Genomic DNA, 23,448 nt, shown 5'->3' on the forward strand with positions numbered 1-23,448 from the left:
GTTCCTTCAGTTTAACAAACCATGCCCACGAATTTCCAATCAGTGCGCTCAGATTTTGTAAACCGCACCCTCGGTTTTTTAATCTGTACCCACACTTTCGCAATCCGTTCCCATGGATTTGTAAACCGTACTCACAGATTCATGCAGCAAGCTCCTACGTGTTAACATACAGTTTTAATGAATATTATTATGTGGAATGGGTCTACAGCAAAGTGTCTTAAGTGATTCTCTATCAAGTGTAGTACGAGGTGGAATACAAAGATTTAATAAGAAAGATGTGCATCAAAATCTTGTTAAATTTGTGATAATCTTATAATAGCACTTGATTATTATTATTACAATAAACCTGCCATTGTGACTGACTCTGGAGTAATTATTTTTCCTCCTTTGTAAGTTGTTTTGGATAAAAGATTCTTATGCATACCCTGTATAATAATATATAATAATGATAAAAATAAAGTTATTTTTATATTTTTAATTTGTAGGCTAAATAAATGATTACAAGACAGTAAAAATGTTTTTCATAAAATAATTCATGAATTGCTTTATTTCTAAATAACCTTTGACAGTTTTGGAAATGCTTGTGTACAATTCTTTCTTAACATGAAGACTTATTTTTGTGATTTTATTATACTAAGCTCCATCCACCCCACCCCACCTGCCGGAGTTAGATGCATGCTTCACTGTTAATGTTATTATTAAATAATTAGGCCAAAAATAACATTGCATTCAGTTAGAGAGAAAAGGAATGAAAACATAACCGGCATATTATTTGTTTTGTATTGCTTTTTACCCTTATTTTCGTTTATTATTTAGCGTTTCCCTTACGAAAATTAACCATGGTTTTACTACATTTGAAACCAAAAAACCATGGTTACTATAGTTAAACCATGGTAACCACAAATTAACCATGGTTTTGCTATATTAACCATGGTTTAACCATGGTATTTGTAGTAAATCTGTGGTTATACAAATGGTAGTCAACACGCCAAAAAAACATGGTTTACTACAGTTTTACTATAATAAAACCATGGTTATTTTTCGTAAGGGTTATTTTTTTGGCCATAAAACACAGGCGGCTGTATCTTATCCTATTGGTGATTAATGTAAAATAAACGCTAAAAAGAAGACTATTTTATGAATGCTGATCGTGGTCTCGTTGGATACTATGAAAAATAATGTTTAATAAACAGAAATGAATCTGCCGGTAGGGGCGGCGCCACAAATGCGTGTCAGTTTACAAATCCGTGGGAACGGATTGCGAAAGCATGCGCACGGATTATGAATTCGTGAGTACGGATTCAAAAACCGAGGGTACGGTTTACAAAATCTGAGCGCACGGATTGGGAATTTGTGGGCACGATTTGTTAAACCGAGGGAAAAGTTTATGAATTCGTGAGTACGGTTTATAAACTGAGGGGACGGATTGCAAAACCGTTTTTTTTTCTCCTACAGGTGATGTGCGGGGCTCTGTATTACGGACAGAGAAACAAAGAAAAGAAAATTTAATGCCAAATGGCTGACGGACGGGTAATGAATGGCTTGTGTTTGATCACAAGAATGTCGTAATGCTTTGTCAGGATTGCCACATGTAAGTTACGCGAAAGAAAAAACAAAAGCAATTTCGTGGTGGGAACTAATAATTTTAAATTTGAGTCAGTGTATATTTTGTTGTATGCATTGTACTTTATATGTGTTTTTCATGCCAACAATGTTAATAAAATGATCAAATGCATTCAGTGGCACTCATAATTTGTTATTTTTACCGAAAAAAAAATGGCTAGTGGAAATTCTGATTGGCTGGTAACTTTAGAAAGTTACCAGCCACATTGGCTGGTGATCAAAAAAGTTAATTTAGAACCCTGGTCACAACCCAGTGTTCCCTCTCCGCCACTCCCTCACTGCCCAGCCAGCTCAGCAACAAACCACTCTGGTGTTTCAGCTAGTGATGTCCAGTTTGCGAACAAATCTTTCGATTTAACAGATTCTTCTTGGTGAACTGTATTCAGAATTCAGAAAGAGCTTTATTGCCAAGTATGCTTGCGCATACAAGGAATTTGTTTTAGTGACATAAGCTTCCAGTACACAGAGACAACAAAGCACAGACAAAAAAAAAGGAGAATTACAAATTGGCAAATAAATAAGTGTATAAACAATTGTGTTATAAATGATAATGGAATAGGATTGAGTGAGATGCAGGAATGTTCTAGGATGGAGGGTTAACAAATAAATATAAGGATATTGCACATTTATAAGCATAATTGGGGAGCATTTAACTGTTCATGAGGTAGATTGCCTGGGGGAAGAAACTATTCTTGTGCCTTGCTGTTCTGGTATTTGCGGCTCTGAGGCGCCGGCCAGATGGCAAAAGTTCAAAGATAGGGTGACTTGGATGTGAGGGATCCAGAGTGATTTTCTGAGCCCTTTTCCTCACTCTGGGTGTATACAGTTCTTGAAGGGTGGGCAGAGGAGCACCAATAATCCTTTCGGCAGTCCGAACAGTTCTCTGTAGTCTTCTAATGTCTGATTTTGTAGCTGAACCAAACCAGACAGTAATTGAAGTACACAGGACTGTCTCAATGACGGCTGAGTAGAACTGTTTCAGCAGCTCCTGTGGCAGGTTAAACTTCCTCAGCTGGCGAAGGAAGTACAACCTTTGTTGGGCTTTTTTCACAATGGAGTCAATGTGATTGTCCCACTTCAGGTCCTGAGAGATGGTGGTTCCCAGGAATCTGAATGACTCCACTGCAGCCACAGTGCTGTTCATGATGGTGAGTGGGGAAAGTGCAGGGGGGGTTCTCCTAAAGTCCACAATCATCTCCACTGTTTTGAGCGTGTTCAGCTCCAGGTTGTTAAGACTGCACCAGACAGCCAGCTGCTCAACCTCCTGTCTGTAAGCAGACTCATCACCGTCCTGGATGAGGCCGATGACTGTAGTGTCGTCTGCAAACTTCAGGAGCTTGACAGAGGGGTCTTTAGAGGTGCAGTCGTTGGTGTACAGGGAGAAGAGCAGAGGAGAGAGAACACATCCCTGAGGGGCACCAGTGTTGGTGGAGCAGCTGTTTGACATGAATTTCCCCAGTCTCACTAACTATTGCCTATCTGTCAGAAAGCTGGTGATCCACTGACAGATAGAGCTAGGAACAGAGAGCTGGGTCAGTTTGGTCTGGAGGGTTGTTGGGATGATGGTGTTGAAAGCCGAACTAAAGTCCACAAACAGGATACTCACATAAGTCCCTGTTTTGTCCAGATGTTGCAGGATGAAGTGCAACCCCATGTTGATTGCATCATCCACTGACCTGTTTGCTCAGTAAGCAAACTGCAGGGGGTCCAGTAAAGATCCAGTGATGTCCTTCAGATAAGCCAGAACCAGTTTTTCAAACGACTTCATGACGACAGACGTTAGAGCCACAGGTCTGTAGTCGTTTAGTCCTGTTATCTTGGGTTTCTTTGGAATGGGGATTATGGGGGAGCGTTAGAAGCAGGAAGGCACTTCACACAACTCCAGGGATCTGTTGAAGATCTGTGAATGGGGGCCAGCTGGTCAGCACAGATTTTCAGACAGGCTGGTGTAACACCATCTGGGCCTGGTGCTTTTCTTCTTTTGTTTTTCTTGAAGACCTGGCGCACATCATCTTCACAGATTTGAAGAGCAGGGGGTATGGAGAGGGTGATTGCAGGAGGTGTTAATGGTTGTGTAGGGAGATGGTCAGAGTGGGTGTTGGGGGTTTCAAATCTACAATAAAACTCATTCAGGTCGTTAGCAAGTCGTTGATTAGCCTCAGGGCAAGGGGATGGTGTCTTGTAGTTTATTATGGCTCTCAGTCCTCTCCACACTGAAGTTGAGTCGTTGGAAGTAAACTGGTCTTCCAACTTTTTAGCGTAGGTCTTTTTAGCTGCTCTAATCTCTTTGTTCAGTGTGTTCCTGGCCTGATTGTACAAGACCCTGTCCCCATTTCTGTAGGCATCCTCTTTGGCCTGACGAAGGTGCCTGAGTTTTACTGTAAACCATGGCTTATCATTGTTGAATGTTAAATAAGTCCTGGTAGGAATGCATATATCCTCACAGAAACTAATATAGGATGTTACAGTCTCTGTGAGTTCGTCCAGATCGGTGGTAGCAGCTTCAAAAACACTCCAATCAGTGATGTCAAAACAAAATTGTAAATCCTGCTCTGTTTCGCTGGTCCATCTCTTCACAGTCCTTACTACGGGTTTAGCAGATTTAAGTTTCTGCTTGTAGGTCAGTATAAGATGAACCAGACAGTGATCAGAACGTCCCAAAGCTGCTCGTGGAACAGAGTGATATGCATCCTTTATTGTGGTGTAACAGTGATCCAATATATTACTGTCTCTGGTGGGACATGTAACATGCTGTCTGTATTTTGGCAGTTCACGGGAGAGATTGGCTTTATTAAAGTCCCCAAGAATGATTAAAACGGAGTCCGGGTGTTGTTGTTCTGTGTCTGTGATCTGATCAGCGAGTTTCTGTAAAGCTGAGCTCACATGCACTTGTGGAGGAATGTAAACACTAACCAGAATGAACGAGTGAAACTCCCGCGGCGAATAGAACGGCTTGCAGTTGACAAACTGCATTTCTAGATCAGGACAGCACATCTTCTTTAACACAGTTACATCTGTACACCACCGTTCATTGATGTAAAAGCATGTCCCGCCGCCGCGCGATTTCCCCGTTGATTAGCGGTCCGCTCTGAACAGCTGAAAGCCCAGCAGATGGAGTGCGCTGTCCGTTATGGCGTCATTCAGCCAGGTTTCCGTGAAACACAGAGCAGCAGAGTGTGTGAAATCCTTAAATCCTTAGTTCGTCTGTTTTGTTGGGTAGAGAGCGGAGATTTGCGAGATGGATGCTAGGCAACGGCGTTCGAAATCCGCGCTTCCTGAGTCTGACGAGCGCTCCTGCTCGTTTTTCCCGTCTGCGCGTCCTGAAGCGCTTGATCAGCGCCGCTGCTCCTCCGATAACAATGTTCAGTAAAACATCTGTATAATAGAAATCCGGAAAAATATCATGTGGTGTGTTCTGCCGAATGTTCAGCAGTTCATCCCTGGTGAAACTGATCGTGTTTGTTAAACAAAAAACAGGAAAAACGAACAAAAACAGTACAAACACTGGAGAGCCAAGCACTGAAGCAGCCATGTGCGGCGCCATCTTGGACATCTGGTTCAACCAGTTCACCAAATCAGACTGATTGATTTGAAACTGTTTGCATCTCCAAAAGCATTACTCCACAAATTACTTAAGTTATTCACTCTTTTAACGTGGCTGACACTCTCTTTTTGAGTTGAAATAAACCAATATCCCAGAGAAATTAACTTACTCAAATAGTACATTGACTGAGCTGCTCTGAAGAAAGAACACACACGCCCACTGCTGGAGAGGTTCTCTATTGAGTCAAGAACCGGTTATAATGGTTTTCAGATCACCGGTACACTCAACCGAGAACCTTTTCTTTCGGACACGTCCAATTTGAGAACCGATGAGCCGATTCTTGTTCTCGAGTCAAGAAACGGTTGCATCAGTTTTCAGTTCACCAGTACACTGAAACGAGAACAGTTTATTTCAGACATGTCCAATTTGAGAACCGATGTACTTATTATACAACGCATGCGTGTAATTCTTAGAGAGGATGAAAAACATGTTATCAACATATTTTGTTAAACATCAGAAATTATGATAAAATCAATAAAACAAAGAAATCATTTATAAGATGAATGCATCTAATCTGTGTACTATGTTCAGTTCAAGAATTCTGTTGGGTTATAGACCAAAGGGGTTTGCCAGGGAAGTTGGACAATAATAAACCTTTTCAGTGGTGAGTTTAAAATATTCTAGCGGTCATGCTTGTCTCGTGACACACTGCGTCTACAATAACAATGCATGACAGATTAATCGCTTTTATTTAGTTTTTCCTTATTTTATTTAAAATATTAAAAACTTGCATACCATGTCATTAACAATCTGATATTCCAATTTATAAATGTGTAAATGAGTGTGTTTTGTTGTTTAAAAACCTTTCTAAATGATCTTGAACGCGATCGTCTCAGGTTACGACTGTAACCTATGTTCCCTGAGAACAGGGAACTCTACACTACGTCAGAATGACGCTTTGGGGGGAACGCCTCAGGCGTGACAGGTGTCTGAAATCACTATCAAATCACGGCAATCATAATGACCGGCGACAGCCCGTGAATCATTAACGTGAATGATTAACGTGCGACCTGCAAGTATAAAAGGGAGCCTTGCAAACATGACAAACATCCTATCGTCTGAAGGGACTGTTGCAGGCAGGCCCCGAGGCATGGCAGGAAGACGTAGTGTCTCGTTCCCTGTTCTCAGGGAACATAGGTTATAGTCGTAACCTGAGACGTTCTCTTTCGAAAGGGAACTCTACACTACATCAGAATGACGCTTTGGGGAACGATATACCTACGCCACCATGCTAAGGGGAGTGCCTGCCAAGCGGCAGTGACAACTGACAGAACTAGCAAATTCAAATGAAACGCTAGAACCACTCACCCTCAGGTCACACTGGGCTGTCAGTGACAGCACTCCCTACGGTCATAGCCCAAGCTATATGATACCACAGAAAAACCTCCATAAACATAGTTTTAGTGAAAGGTCTACCTGGGCCTGCTCAAGGGCCTAGGACCACAACTTCAACTTCTTAGAAGGGGTCCCTTCTAGGGAATGTGGCTAGGGAACCTGAGGGAACCCCAGCCAGTCACTATTCAGGGGAACGTGCCACCTGAAATGCCACCAGGCAGGCCTGACCTGGTGTCACCATACAAGACACTATAGTCTGGCCACTTCCTGTCTGTCCGAAGACAGAGCCTCTGGACACTTGCCTTTAGGAAGGCATCCAACCCGAGGGACTGCGAAGCAGGCAGTGAACCACTCGGACCGGATCTCAGAGACGGGATATCCTGGAGAGTATGACTCAGCATAGTGCATTACAACCCTTGCCAGCGAGGGGAGTTTCTCTACTCAATCCACGGATCAACCCAGTGTTTGTGTTTCAAAACACTAAGGAGGCCTGTGAGGGCCTAAGGACTGATCTAACTGGGAGGCCTCATGAGAGGCCTACGACCGACTGATCAGACTCAGGAGACCACATACTCATACTGACCCTCAGTGAGGGGAGCATTAGATCTACCTGGTAGGCAACCAGGCTGTAGCAAGATAAAGAGGTTCCAGGAGGGAACCCGTAGCAGAGAATAAAAAATTGAGTCGAGCCAGGGCGCAAGCTCACCTTTGGTAGCTGCCTGATAAGGTCTGCTAAACTGAAAGTAAGCGGCCACTAGCTTACAAAACCCAGCACCACTGTGAAACTACTCAGGGAGACCTGGAGAGGCCTACTACCTGACAACCACAGTATGTGGGAGCTCACCATCAGAGAGGCCTGGTGCAGCCTACTATCTGATAACCATAAAACGTGAGAGCTCACTTTCAGAGAGGCCTGGAGAGGCCTACTACCAGAGAACCATGACATGAAGGAGCTTACTTTCAGGGAGGCCTGGAGAGGCCTACTACCTGAAAACCACAGCTGACAGTGGGCCAGACTGGCAGTCCAGTTGACTGTCTATGGGGCTTTGCCTTCAGGGAGGCCTTATGAGGCCTACTACCTGATAGTTCAACCTCAGGGCCACTTAGTACCACAGTATGAGGGATTCAGCCCTCAGGGAGGCCTAGTAAAGCCTACTACCTGATCTCCACAAAAAATGTGGGAGCCCATCTTCAGGGAGGCCTGAAGGGGCCTACTTCCTGAAACGGTCTAATCAGCTGGATGTGTACTGCTGCTGGGGACTCGCCTAACAGGGAGGCCCGGTCGAGCCTACTAGCTGATAGCGAGTCTTTCTGCTACTTTAATGAACACTGCTGGAACCATACTAATAAAAAACTTTCCTAAAGTTTTGACCTAGTGTATGCTCCACAAAGTTGTGACCCACCTCCGAGGAGGCCTGTTAAGACCTACTACTCGGTAGTGAGTCTTCTGCCCAAACTACCAGGGCCAACCACCAAAGGTGAGCTGGCCTAGGAGCCCTATCTTAGGGGTTACCCAGTCAAGGAGGCCTGCTGGGGCCTACTACCTAACTGTGCAGCCTTCAAGGCAGAAAAACTGTTACTACAGCGCTTACAGCATCCTGGTACCTAATCACATTGCCAAAGGCAGTGTACTCAACAAAAAGCAATACCCTCATAGCAGGGGAGTACAACATACGCCACTCTGCCTAGTGGAGGCCCCATTTTAAGGGCCTACCTACTAAATGCAAGGGCATCAGCTCATGGCAATGCTCTGGCTTCAAGGGAGCGGAGTTCAAATACCGGAATGAAATGTAGTTAGAACTCCCTGCTCAACCGGAGCCATCATGGTGTGAGGTAGATAATACAGAGCTGAGAATGGATTACTCAAAACTACCCTGCGTTAGCGGGGGAGTAACACCATATGCCCCTGAAATGTTAGACAGGGAGCGGGCCTGCAAGTGGCTCCAAAGGGTGACAGGGATTTGTCCTGTGCCCAGCCTGGGGGAGCGGAGCTTGCTTGCAAGCCAACCAACTTTCACCCATCGTCCGAGCGGTTCAGCTCAACGGGCTGAGTGGAGCCAGCTCTAGAGGCCTAAAAACAAGTAGCTCTGTTCGGCAGGGTCTGGCAAACTATCACATCGCAGAGCGAAAGACAGCCTGACCCGCCTGAAGGATCATACCTCAACTACCACCCTGCATTACTCTATCACCCCTGAATGCAGTGAAAGGGGCGGGCTTTGGCCAACAACTCCCATTTAAGGGAGGAGGCTGAAATCTCGGGGAGGAAGCCTACACATAATAAAATGCGGCAGCTATACTTAGCAAAACGCCTCCAACATCCCAAACATAGCCTAGGCCAGCTACAGAGGCGGCCCGGGTTAGGGCCGACCTACAAGCATCGATCTACCTGAGGGCTCGGAGGAGCCACAGCCTACTTGATTGAGAGGCTGTGAAACACTCAACCTACTGCCAGGGGAGCGAAGTACTCAGGATACCAATGTCACAAACCGAAAGGTAGGACATAAGATCTATCTGAAGCGCCAGCGTCAGTCTAAACCTAAAGTAAAAAAGTTTTTTTTTTTTTTTTTTTAGGAAGACCAACTACTCTACCCCTAGGCGGCTTAAAGCCCTGAGGCTAACATAGAAATGAGTGGTGGCCCACCACGCATAAAAATGTCATGACAGGAAGGCCATCACCTACTCACACGGGAGACAAATCTTTTTTTGAGCTTCTCCCTAAATCGTTCTAGCCACAAGCTGGGGGGGGGGGGGCTTCAGGGCCCTGAAGTTCCAATACCTTACCTCATTGCTCCTCTAAGAATGACTCCCTAGGTCTATACAGGGAACAAGGTCTGTAGAGAAATACAAATCAGTGTTAGTATACACACAGAAATTATATTAAAAACCAACCAGTTCACCTGCGGCGTGCAGAGTGAAGACTCGCCAGAGAGTTCTCTATGAACCTGGGGGCCATCACTTTACATGCCTGAAAGAGGCGCTCTCACCAACCAAGCTGAGGCGGGCCATCAGAACCTTGTTCTCATCCTAGACCCAGCCCCAGGCCTGGTGTAAGAAACGCCTGGGGAGTCGGGAAAAAGAGGAGAGGGCTAGGATAGTAACAGCCCTCCAGGAGATGATCCATCACTAACGCTGTGATCGTTTGTACTGGATCACCTCCCTCAGATCCTTTTTCCTGAGGGAGTCACGCCTCCTCTGTGACCTGCTCCTACATGGAGGGGGTGCACGAGAGGCGACACTAGCTCTCTGGCCCTGTCTACGGCCCTCAGGTCGTGAAGGGCCAGGCTCTCCCGCCTGTCTGGGCTCGGATCCGGATCTCAGCGGTATACAGGTCTTAAACGCCGCTGAGCGCGCCTTCGCCTCCCTGAACTTTCCAACCACCGCCTCCACGGAGGTGCCAAAAAGTTCAGAGGGCGAAACCGGTGCATCAAGGAGAAAGGCCTTCTCTTTCTCCCCGATGCCAGCCAGGTTCAACCACAGATGCCTCTCCGTGGCCACCATTGCCGCCATCGATCGACCGATCGAAGCGGCAGTCTGTTTAGTGGCCCGGAGAGCAAGATCTGTGGTGCGGCGCAGCTCAGCCACCACCTCAGGGGACAGCCCTGCCCCCTGGTCGAGATCCCCCAGCAGGTCGGCCTGGTACGCCTGCAACACCGCCATAGTGTGCAGGGCAGCACCGGTCTGACCCGCTGCCGTGTATGCTCTGCCATTCAAACGCGCTGTGGTCTTGAGCGGTTTGGATGGCAGGGCTGGAGCACTCAGTGTCGACGCCCGCCCAGACACGAGATGGTTCGCAAACGTCTCGTCAATGGGCGGCATCGACACATACCCATACTCGCCGATCCCCTCAACATCAGCGAAACTAGCCCGCTGATGTCGGTGGATCTGAGCAGAGTATGGGTTCTTCCATGCCCTCTCGATCTCAGTATGGAGATCAGGAAGAAATGGAAGGCTCGCCTGAGCTGGTGGTCTATGGCCGGGGAGAAATCGATCGTCCAGCCTGCCACGAACAACTTCTCCCCTAACGCGCCGCCATGGCAGTTGCAGCCTGTCAGTGGCGCGTTCCATTACATCCAGCAGCTCAGCATACACGGGGCAGGGTGGCTGAGAGGGTTCAGGGTCCACCTGAATGACCTCCTCATCATCCATCACCTGCCCGTCCTGAAGAGCATCTGTTGCAGGAACAGTAGGAGAAAAATCCTCTTCGTCATCCACCTGCAACTCACCCTCGTCATCCGCCGAATCATCTGAGAGGTTAACACCCCTCTCAAGACGATCGGCGAGATCCCTCTGGGAACCCCATGACGCGAGTCGCCGCTCTGCCTCAGCGCGAGCGGGACCTGAGCCACGAGGTACAGATGGTGAGCCCTCCTCACTCGAGAAGAAGGCTAGACGAGAGCGGAGCGTTTTCAAAGCAAAACGCTCACAGTTTGCACAGACAGCTCCCTCAAGAGCCGCCTGTGCATGCTCTTTGCCCAGACAGAGAACGCACAGTTCGTGTGAATCACCCGGCGTCAAATACCTTGGGCACGGATCCGCACACTTCCTGAAGCTTTCAGCCTTCTCCGTGCGTTTCATTTTCTTTGCCGACTTTTCCAGCGATATCAAACAGACAGTCCCTGAAGACGAAAGGATGTTTGTCATGTTTGCAAGGCTCCCTTTTATACTTGCAGGTCGCACGTTAATCATTCACGTTAATGATTCACGGGCTGTCGCCGGTCATTATGATTGCCATGATTTGATAGTGATTTCAGACATCTGTCATGCCTGAGGCGTTCCCCCCAAAGCGTCATTCTGACGTAGTGTAGAGTTCCCTTTCGAAAGGGAACTGTAATGTGAGATGGGCACCGCCATGTTTTTTCGCACTGCAGTGCAGAGTCCTGTCAGTCGGATTTATACAGCACGTGAATTGATCAATCTCTCCGGGAATACACTGTAATTATAGTTAACGATGACAAATTCACAAATTGAATTTGTGTGCAGCTTGCCGGTTAGAACGGTTCTCTAGTCAAGAACTGGTTCCATCAGTTTTTGGATCAACAGTAAACTGAACTGAGAACAGTTTCTTTCGTACACATCCGATTTGAGAACCGATTAGCTGATGATACTGCGCATTCTTGATTCAGAGTGAAGCTACCGAACAGATAGCCTGCTATGACTAACACAGCACATCTGAACCAAACTGGTTCTTTTGGACAACTGATTCTGTGCTAATGTTTTGAGCGCAGGTAAATCGAAGACTTGAATGAAGGCCAGTGACTCATGTGTGATTGGTCATTGTGCACAACACTGTTAAAACATGGAAAAATCACGGCTCAACATTGAGCAGATCTAAATTTAATGCTGCAGTCATCACTTTTCATTTCATTTTAATTTGTAACAGCTGTAATGGATTTAAGTTTAACTGTAGGCATACGCGTAATTTGCAGGGGGGTTACGGGGGTCATGACCCCCACAAAAATCAGATCCAACTAATCAATATCATCTTCCTCAATATCATCACATAATTCAGATTAAAATAATATGAAATATTCAGAATGAATACTTTTGTTCGTTTTCTTTATTAATTTCATTTGCCAGCAAGAAAGATAGTATCATATTTAAATAATCTGTAATGTACCTCCCCGCCCACCGCACTGACTACTTGGTATTACCCAACCGGCTTTCTCTACCAAGTTTGTTCACTTTTTTGCGCAGTCGATGGGATGAATGGTTGGAGAAAGCTGACGGAAAGATGAAAAGGACACTGAAAGGCAACCAGACAACGATTTTTCATTGTTTGTCGACACCAGCCAAAAAAAAAAAAGAAAAGAAAAATCCATTGCTTGTCAGAGCTGAATGACTGATGATCTGCTTTTATTTCCTTTTTTATTAAAATTTCACAAATTTGTTAGCTATAGCAGGATATATCTCATATTCCGATTGTCAAATATGTGCAAGTGGATGTGTTTTGTTGTTCAAACACCTTTAGTTGAGCTGTATTCGCAACGTATTTTAGGTATCTAACGCTATCTTATTAAAATACCTAAAAAAATATGTAACGTTAAATTATTATTAGGAATTTACCACCTCCGTTTCAATTTTAAATATATATATATATACATATGCATGGAGTTTGCAAAGTGACAAAATGAATCAAAGCACAACTAACGTTAACGTCAGTCCACACTTGTATTTTCTCAGTTTCTGAATTTGATGTTATCAGAGGCTAAATGCAAACACATTTTTTTAATCTACTTTTGAGTCTTATTTCATGCAAAGTGATAATATAATTGCACATTCTTTTTCTCTGTTTAAAAGTTTTTAATGCTGTTATTTGATGTTAAGTTTTTAAAATCTGATGTTAATAAAATACATTTTAACAGTTAATCTTAAAGCCTAGTTTATTACAATTTTGTTGGGGTGATTGGGGACAGGTGGGGCTCGGATCCTTTTCCTACCTCCGAAGTGGGGAATGGCAGAAAAAGTTTGAGAAACACTGAGTTAGCTGATGATTTGTTTTGTTGACTGGAGTTGGCTGGCTAGATGCTCGTTTGCCAGTGTCCTTTGAGGTAAAGACAGAGGGTGCCATGGACTGTGTAGAACCAATGTCACTGAATTGTAACTTAAGTTGCTGTTTGCTCCAATACAGTCACCTGTAGCGCAATACAGTACCAATAGCGCGGACATTTTGTCATTGACAATGAACAGGGCGAGCCAGCAGGCTTGTCCGAAATGCATTGGTGCTAGACATGCAATCAGCGTTTGACATGAAGGTACTGCGAGAGCAATTCTAAAGCTTAAAGAATCATCTGCTCTCCAATAACTCTCGTGGTAATTTGATGTCATATGCCGTTGGTCTGTGCAGCGCCGATCTATCTCAAACAAGCCTATTATTGTTTTTGTTCTCATTCTTATTATTATTCTTATTATATTATATCTGTTGGCGTTATTAGGGTTATTAGGGTACAAGCACCGAATTTGAGGCATCATACCAAAATGACACTTCAGCCTGTATCGCTGCAATGCTTTGCCATTGACACCAAACTTTGTGTGTGCCATTGTCATCTCTCACAGAACACGCCAAAATGATTTGATTACAGCGCCACCTCTTGGTCAAAAGTGATAAGCCATTTAATCATATTACTAGTGGTTGCATTTATGATTTTTCAGCCATTTCAATTGCAATCAACCTAAAATTGCTGTAATTGCTCACTGTTGCATTTGGTGTGGTCCTCCATGCCATGTTTGGCTCCTAAATTTGCCAGCACTGAAGGCACGTGGACACCTATTGTATCCATTAGGATTCTTCTTCTTACTCTGCTTCTTCCACCGCAAGTCTATGGCAGCCCATAAAACTGCTTGCAGGAAAGTTGTGCAATTTGGCACACTGATAGAGGACAATATCAATATTAACCACAGCACGTTTAGAGACTCTGACTCCAACTCTCTAGCGCCACCACTTGTCAAAAGATTAAATGTTTTTATGCTAATAACTTTTGAACCGTAAGCCAAAAAATCTGAATCCTTGGCTCATGCCAAGTCGAATGAACCCCAAAATTAAAAAAAAAAAATTCACAAGGTTTCATTTTCGCTATTTTCAATTGTTTGAAAAACCTACTTTTTCGAAATCGTTCTAGACGGTTGGTCCAATTTTCACGAAAATTTGCTAAGATCATCTTCAGACCATGCTGGCAAAAAGTTATGGAATTCAAGTTGATTCATCCAACCGTTCATGAATGACACATGAACAAATTTGACGAAAAGCACGCAAAAATGCATGTGAGGCTATATCTCAACAACGGTTTGGCATATTGAGACCGAACTTGATGTGTGTAATAATAATGACCTGAGACGACCTGCTTTGTTTCGACACAGCACCACCTAGTGGTCAGGAGATATGAAAAATGCATATTTTTGCTTATAACCTCTGAATGGTTTGGCCAATAATGACAAAACCTTTTAGATTCAGTGAGTCATGTCAAGTCGAATGATATCCAATTTTCCCGTGTCAACCATTTTAGGCATCGCCCATTTTTTATTTTGTGCTAAAATGCTGTATTTTAAGAACGCATGAACGGATTGTTACGAAACGTGGTATGGGTCATCAGCACGATGTTCTGAATGAGCCTGAGAAATTTTGAAACCACCTAGTGGTGAATTTTGTTTTTCAAATGCTTATAACTTTGGGTGTGGTTGACTTATTTTCACTAGACTTCACTAATTAGACTCCTGAATCCTTGCTGAGTCCTACGATACCAAACATGCTAGGTTTCTCCTTAAGGTTTGTGTAGCATTGTGATTTAGCGCTTAAAAAACATTTGAAAACTGCTAGTTTGAAAAACAGTTCAAAACTGCCAGTCCGATCAAGACGAAACCACCGTCAGAAGTTTGAAAACATAGGTTGATAGCTGTGTACCAATGCCCAAATGCGAAAATATTGATAGTAAGGGGTAGTAAAATCCAATCAAAGTCATGTGTCAGTTATTTTTTACATGTTTTTTTTTATATGTCTCTCAATTCGCTTCAGAGTTATAGAGTCACCAAAATTGACACACATATGTGTGGGCTCACTCTGAGGACACATAAAAAATATGTTGGGACTGAGCCTCTTGGTGGCACTATAATAGACAAAACATGAAACTCCCATTGACTTCAATACAGGGAGACATGAAAAACAGACATCGCGTTGTTTTCATATGGATTACTTTATCACAGAATATCTGTTTTCGGCGGCAATATCTTGTTTAGTTTAAAAGTAGACATGTCAAACTTTCTATAGATATCTCTCTCATGTCTCTTCGTTGAGTATTCACGGAGTTAGTTCATTTTAATGACGTGTTTGTAAATGAAGATCAGCGCAGACAAAGGCTGCAGACAGCACACCTTGTTTGTTATCTTTATTTTATAAGTGCATAAAGTTTTGTTATGTCTGTATCCAAAAAAAAGTACACCCTTTACAGATTCGATTGATGTATTGCTCTTATCTGTATGATTAAAACTGAAAGTGTAATTTAAGTTCTTTTCGGGGTTATCAGGAGAAAATGACTCAAAACGCGTATCCGCGTTAATCGACTCCAGAGGGTTAAAGAAGATTAAGAAAAACTGTCTGACACCATGGTATAATGAGCACACTCACACCTTAAAGAGAGCAGCCCGGAAAATGGAGCGCAGCTAGAGGAGAAAACTAGAGGCATTTCTTATTACTTGACGGGAAAATATGCTACCTTACAGAAAAGCATTAAAAACTACTAGATCTGATTATTTTTTCTCTCTTTTAGAAGAAAAGAAACATAACCCCAGGTATTTATTCAATACAGTGGCTAAATAAATGAAAAATAAAGCATCAACAGGTGTTGACATTTCCCAAGAGCAAAGCAGTAATGACTTTATGAACTACTTTACTTACAAGATCAATACTATTAGAGGTAAAATTGTAACCATGCATCTGTCAGCTACAGTATCACATCAGATAATGCCCTATAGATCCTCTGAGGAACAATTCCACTTATTCTCTACTACAGGAGAGGAATAATTGTATAAACTCGTTAAAACATTTAAACCAACAACATGTATGTTAGACCCTATTCCATGATGACAACACTCAGCTCTATATAACTCTGCGGCCCGGCGAAACATACCATTTTGTAAAATTAATGGAATGCTTAGTCGAGAACTGGATGACGAGTAATTTGTTACTGCTAAATTTTGAAAAAAAAGGTGTGAATTATACTTAAAACCTCTGCATGTAATCGATTTTTGACTGACTTATGGTTAATTGTTGAGACCAATCACAAAGGACTGCACCATCTGACCTATCACAGCAGGGAGTGCTTACAGAAAGGAGGGGTTTAGAAAGACAGATTCTTTGAACTGCTTCGCACTAGTCGTTTATGAATCATTTCGAAATTAGGTAAAACTACATGTTTTTTGACCTTGCATGCATGTAAAAAAATTTTTAGAAGACTTTAAAAATCTTAAAAATGGCATAATAGAGGTACTTTAAAGCTCATGAGAAAATGTAATCAAGGAATGACTTTGGAAAAACTTAATGACAATTTTCATTTTTGAGTGAACTATCCCTTTAACAGTAGTGACCCTTTCAACAGTAGTGAAAAGGAAGCAACTTATAAAAATTATATTCATTCATATAGTTAATATAATTATAATATTTTAAAAAGCAGCAAAATATGAAAGAAGTACGAAAGTATACCAAAGGATAACTCAAAACAAATTTCAAAATGTGAGGTATCTCACATTGACCTCAACTTTGACAGAACTGAGCTCCCAAAAATGAATACCACAAATGACAGAAGAACTGAATTGAACACTCTGAAAATGAACACACTTAAAATTAAAATGTACAAAATAAAACGCTTTGGGTGTCAAAATGTTACTGTGAATTTTCACAGTTCTTAACACTACATGAACTAGGATGTAATGATTCAATGACTCAATTCATGATTCACCGATTTGATTTCAAGATTCACTTTTTTTTTTTTTAAACAATTAGTTACACAAACTAAGGCTTTGTCTGTTCTCTTTCCATTTAAAATTAGAGGCAAACCATTGGATTTGAATCATGATCCATGATCCATGAAAAGGGGAAGTCGTGGCCTAATGGTTAGAGAGTCGAACTCCCAATCGAAAGGTTGTGAGTTCGAGTCCCGGGCCGGCAGGAATTGTGGGTGGGGGGAGTGCATGTACAGTTCTCTCTCCACCTTCAATACCACGACTTAGGTGCCCTTGAGCAAGGCATCGAACCCCCAACTGCTCCCCGGGCGCCGCAGCATAAATGGCTGCCCACTGCTCCGGGTGTATGCTCACAGTGTGTGTGTGTGTTCACTGCTCTGTGTGTGTGTGCATTTCGGATGGATTAAATGCAGAGCACAAATTCTGAGTATGGGTCACCATACTTGGCTGAATGTCACTTCACTTCACTTCAAATAAAGATGTAACATACATGCAGCATGAGTAGTTTTAAACTAAATTAAATTAGACTGTATAATTTCAAAATCTGAAGCAAAAACAGAATGTTCTGACTTTAATTTTTCTGAACGAAACATTAGACAAGCTAAATGAGATGCAGCTTCATTTCATTTAATTATTTATAAAGCACATTTAAAAACAACACAAAGTTGACCAAAGTGCTTCACTCTCTGACAGCAGGTGGCGCATATGAACAGCAATAATATACAGTTTCCTGGGTTTCCACTGTAAACAAAGCAGCTTATGAACACTATTTTAATATACATTGTTCAGAAGCAAGATGAAAAGAAAATACCATGTAAACTTTTCTAAATTCAGTCAGTTCCCCTCATAGATATATTCACAAACTCCTACTCCAATGGTATCGCGATTTGTTTGGCATCAACCGATCTGAATCTTAACAGATTTGAATCGATTTTTGACCGGCTCATGGTTAATTGTTGCATCCCTAATATAAATAGATATTAAACACTACTGTGGGCCCCACACACACCGTTCACACTAGGGCTGTCAAAAATAAAAAAAATACAATTTTGAATATTCATCAAATTGGTACACAGATTCGCTAAGTACCTTGGGCTACGTTCACACTGCAGAGCTTAATGCTCAATTCCGATTTTTTTTAAAAATTAGATTTTTTTGCAAGGCCGTTCACATTTCCAATTAAATGCGACCTTTTGTGATCTCCTGTGTGAACGTGAAATGACCCAGAAGTGATCCGCATGCGCAGAAGAGTACTCAACGGCCAACGACGTCACTCGTTGTTTGCGGAAGTAGCTTAACATGGATGTCAACAACAGTGTAGTCAACAGTTTAGCAATATTAAAGTTATTTAAGCAGCATCATCCGCCATGGTTGTTGTTTATCTTCTCATTCCCGCTTACTTCAACGCAGAATTATGAAGTTTGTAGCGTATCAATGACGTACGGGTCGGATACATGTGACCTGGCCGTTCAGACGGAGGTCGTATTTCAAAAGATCATATACGTATCGGATTTAGGACCACATACCCAAGTGGCCTGGGTCGCATTTGAAAAGATCGGATCTGTGTCGTTCAGACTGTCATGAAAAGATCAGATACAGGTCGCATAGGGGCAAAAAAATCGGAATTGGGTCGTTTCAGCCTGCAGTGTGAACGTAGCCTTGGATTGGGGGACATCGTTTGATATGATTTCAGTAGAACAGAAAAAAAAAACATAGTATGCTCTGTCTCTTTTCATTTATTTTAAACAGAAAGTTTTTGACTGCTAGGTTGATCTAAACACTGACTGATACAACAGCAGCAGTGCTGATCACTTGAGAATGATCACCAATACATCATCCAATCACAGCCCCTCTCATGCAGTATATGTTTAATAAATCAGAAATCGTGAACTGCCTCAAGGGTCGCTCCCACCTCACAGCAAGCACCGCTCGCACTAACACCAATTCCATTAGTTTTGACTTCAGTAAATAAGTTTTGGTGAATACAAACAACATGATTATGGAGTCCAACATACCGCTGCGCAAGAGATGTGATCAGTAAGGGAAGTCATCTTTCACTATTGTAATGTTGTTAAATAGAGAAAAAACATTATCTTTTCAATAAACTAATAGCATAATTCTTGGATCTTATTCTTGAAACACAAAATGACCAATAAAAAGCAGCCAATAATAAATATATTAGTTTTTTTGTCTTTAATTGAAAAATACCCCTTTCCATGCAGGGCCGTCACTTGTGGGGTGAAAACTGGTGACAATTATAGGGGCCCACAGCCGAGAGGGCCCCTCGGCAATCTTAACCAACTGACCGATGCCAGCCTAAAAAGATGCTCAGAACAGTTGATGGGCTGCGCATTGTAACAAAACCATATCATTTGCACATGATTTTAAGCCTTGCCAATTTAAACATTCAAAAGGGTTTAAAGTGTTCAAACACAAGACGTGGAAAAACTCAAATGATTCAGACACTTTGACCTGACTATATATTTTGCTTAAGTGTTTTTTGTTTTCTTGAATTGATCATGCGACCTTTTTACACCACAGACTGAACTTAATTAAGCATTGCTTGGTAATTGGTCAACAAAGTATTGTTAGTTTTGTAAATATGGTCATACTAATAGTTGTCTGAATTTTGGGTTGATTGTAATCCATTACATACCTTTCTATAAGTTGTCTAACATTATTAAGATTAATTTGTTCTGTCAGTTTAACTCTAAATTCTTGTCATTTTATTACAATTTTCTAAACTATCGCAAATAAATTGTGATAATGTGAGAAATGCTGAAGGTGTCTGAATACATTTTGGTTTGACTGTATATTTATTTTTTTACAGTGAAGACTATGCAGGGCTATTTTACATGTATTATTTGTTTTCTGTACCTGGACACTTACAAACCTGAAAAAACTGAAACACTGTATAAATAGCACAAATAAATAAAGAGAGCAAACATACAAATTAAACAATTTCCAACAGGACCCATTGGTATAACCTGGACCGGGGCCCAGCTACGGCACTGTATATGTGTCTGTGTGTGTGGGTCAGTCAAACTAACCCTGGTATACTCTATGAGAGGCCTGTAATTGACCTTAAGGATACCTTGAAATTGGGAATTCTGTTGTGCACAGGTCGAGGAAAACTGGCCAGGTTTTTCACTTCAATGTAATTCCATACTTTATGGCGTATGTCCCATTTAGTATCTCCTAAATGTCAAAACAACAAATCAAGAGTTAAAGACAAGTCTGAAATCAATTAAATGATAAAAAAAAATTATAATAAAATTAAATAAAACAAGAAAAGAAAAACCTTGATTCATTTTTATGACTGACTCCATTATGCATAAGTTCACAGTTCTTTCTTTATTGTATTACTTAAATGACGAAACAAGATCTTCTACCCCTGCTGTTCTCAGTTCCAGTCCTCTTGACCACCTGCTCTGCAAATTTTGTCTATATTTGTTAGGTGGTTCAGTTAACTCACCTGATTCAGATAATCAGCTCATTAGAGGTGAGCTCCGTGCATGAACTGTGTTCCCATTGACATGGTCTCTACAAATTGTTCATTGCTCCCCATACTCCCTGATCAGGGGAAATCTGTTAAAGTTGACTTCACTTCAGAACATTCATTCAGGGATTTGCAGTGTGCAACAAAAAAAGATGAACGTTTCTGTAAGGTCTGTTTTTGGTTTTCTTCTTCTTCTTCTTCTTCTACTAACTTTTTATGGCGGATGGCAAACCAACTTTTGGTGCATTTACCGCCACCGACTGGACTGGAGTGTGAAGCACTGATAAGCAGATGACAAAAAAAAAAATTATATATTAAATTCTATTAATTATTCCTATTTCTTTAATGTATTTTATAATAGCACCATATATTCTTCTGTGTTCTGTGCTTTCGTTCAAAAGACTTATCATATTGAATGATTCAACACCCATGTTTTTACCTTCATTAATGAGTTTTAACCTTTCTTTTCCATATTTTTTACATTTCATAAATAAGTGTTCTATAGTTTCGGGCTGATTACAATAAATAAATTTACCTGATTCATGTTTTCCTATTTTAAGCAATGAATGATTTAATCTAGTATGCCCTATTCAGATGCGTGAAATAATAGTATCTTCTTTCCTGTTCTTAAAAACATTTCTTCCATTTCCATTTACTTTCTGTTGAATATTATACATAAACCTGCCCTTGTTATCACAGTTGCAGTCCTCTTGCCATTTGTTATTTATGAATTCTTTTATTTTCCCTTTAACTTCATTTTTGCTCAGAGTCACTTGAATATCTATTTCTGTATGTTTAAGAGCTTCCTTAGCAAGCTTATCAACCACTTCATTAGCCTCCACTCCCACATGAGCAGGAACCCACAAAAATTTTATCAAGCTTACTTTACTTACTCTTAACAAACTTGCAAGAATCTCATATATAATGTCTTGCCTTGGTGATTTTAATCCACTTGCAAGACTAAATAATGCTGCGTAGGAGTCAGAACAGATTACAACTAAGCTTGGTTTTACCTCCTCTACCCACTGAAGGGCTACCACCATAGCAATTAATTCAGTTGAATAGACGGATACATGATCAGTTATTCTTTTCCTAATGCTAATTTGAAATTGTGGAATGTATACTGCAGCAGCAGTTCTACCAGAGATAGGTTCTTTAGAACCATCAGGTGTGTATATTTAACCATGATGAATAAATCTGATCCAAATACTTCTGGACAATACTGTTCTTAGGGGTAGCTTTCTCATTCTTCATTTTTATTTGTATCTGAAAATCTACAATAGGCATAGGAAAAAACCATGGTGGAATTCTGGATACTATCACAGTTGGACTAACATCACAATCAGCAATACCAACTACTCCTGCTTCCCTTTCAGCAATCCACCCAAAGCTTTTAATATTTTTATTTCCATGCTCCCAGCATTCTTCAATCACCCCCTTTACTGGATGACATTCTTTATGTCCTTTTAAATTAATCCAATAATTCATTCTCATTGAATATCTACGAAGGTGTAAAGCAGCTTCCCCAACTTCTACCTGCATGGCTGCAATAGGAGATGTTTTAAACGCACCTATATTGGCCTATAATTAATTGGATTAGATTTATCCTTTCCATATAAAATCTGCGTCTAAAGCATCACCAGCAGGACTTCTTTTCATCATTAGATCTGGATATTTATTTTTGTTCTGATTTCTACTCTTTTTAATATCCTCTGATACATTATCATCACTATGGACTTTAACAAAAACTTTAGCCAACATTTCAGCTTTTTAATTATCTGTCACGGCTATTCTTCCTTCATCATTTTTTAAAACAGGAAAAGTCTGATTTCTATAAATTCCTCCCATTTTCCTAATTGATCCCCATACTTCACTTACTTCAATATCATCTCCTATTGTAGTACACCAATCTCTCCAGTACTTCTTTTTAGCTCCTCTTACTATTCTTCTAACTTCAGTTTGTGCTTTCTTATATTTAATAAAATCTTCAAATAAATTAGACTTTTCAAATTTTTCTTAATGCTTTATTATGTATAGCATCACTACACTGTTCTGTCCACCAAGGAACTGCTTTCCTCTTACATTGTCCCTGTTTTCCAGTAATTTTATCAGTTACCTCATACAGAACTTTACATATTTCCCCAATACATTCATCTATGTTTTCCATCTTATTTAGTTCTAATGCTGTTAATTCTACCTCACTTAGATATTTATATGCTTCCCAGTTTGCTTGATTAAATCTCCATCTTGGAGCTAAAATCACATTATGTTCTTTTACCCTCATCCCTACCTTACATACAATTATATACTGTAGTGATCACTACCCACATTATTATCTTCCCAAACATCCCATACACATTTACTAGCTATCCCTTCAGAGACCAATGTTAAATCTATAGCTGACCCAATACCACGTACTAAATCTATTCTTGTGTTCCTGCCATCATTTATACAAACTAACCCATTGATCTATTATTTCTTCAACAACATCCCCATTATGATCATCTTTACTGCTTCCCCATAAAGTGCTATGTGCATTAAAATCTCAACACCAAATTATTTTATGATTTCCTGATCCTATAACATTTCTAAATCTTTACTTAATCTATTACAAGGATTATAGTAATTTATTCATCTAATATTGTGTTTCTCTGCATATATTTCTATAACCACCAATTCATATTCTTCAATCTCATTAATAACTCTAAATTCTAATTCATTTTTTTTTATAACAGTGGCCACCCCACCTCCATTACCTGTCTTTCTATCTTTCCTTACAATATTATACCCTTGCAGAACAAAGTTTAATTTAGGTTTTAACCATGTTTCTTGTAGACAAATTATGTTTGGTTTCACCTCTAATAAGTCTATATACTTTTTAAATTCTGATCCATTTGCAATAAGACTTCTGGCATTCCATTGTAGGATTGTTAAAACC

At 41.2% G+C, this 23,448-nt stretch overlaps 1 protein-coding gene across 2 annotated transcripts in view; it reads right to left on the reverse strand.

Annotated features, from left to right (window-relative positions):
- The window catches only part of mthfsd (methenyltetrahydrofolate synthetase domain containing), a 164,073-nt gene extending 143,626 nt beyond the window's left edge, over positions 1–20,447 (reverse strand). For both annotated transcript variants that reach the window (XM_059564783.1, XM_059564782.1), the window contains exons 1-2: positions 20,313–20,447; positions 20,106–20,209 (exon numbers count right to left, since the gene is read on the reverse strand). In XM_059564783.1, the coding sequence (XP_059420766.1) occupies positions 20,106–20,209; positions 20,313–20,340 (132 nt within the window). In that variant the 5' untranslated portion in view covers positions 20,341–20,447. The remainder of the gene's footprint in view (positions 1–20,105; positions 20,210–20,312) is intronic.
- Positions 20,448–23,448: the final 3,001 nt, after the last annotated feature.

Source organism: Carassius carassius, chromosome 13 (genome assembly GCF_963082965.1).
Source record: "Carassius carassius chromosome 13, fCarCar2.1, whole genome shotgun sequence".
Classification (NCBI taxonomy): Eukaryota; Metazoa; Chordata; class Actinopteri; order Cypriniformes; family Cyprinidae; genus Carassius; species Carassius carassius.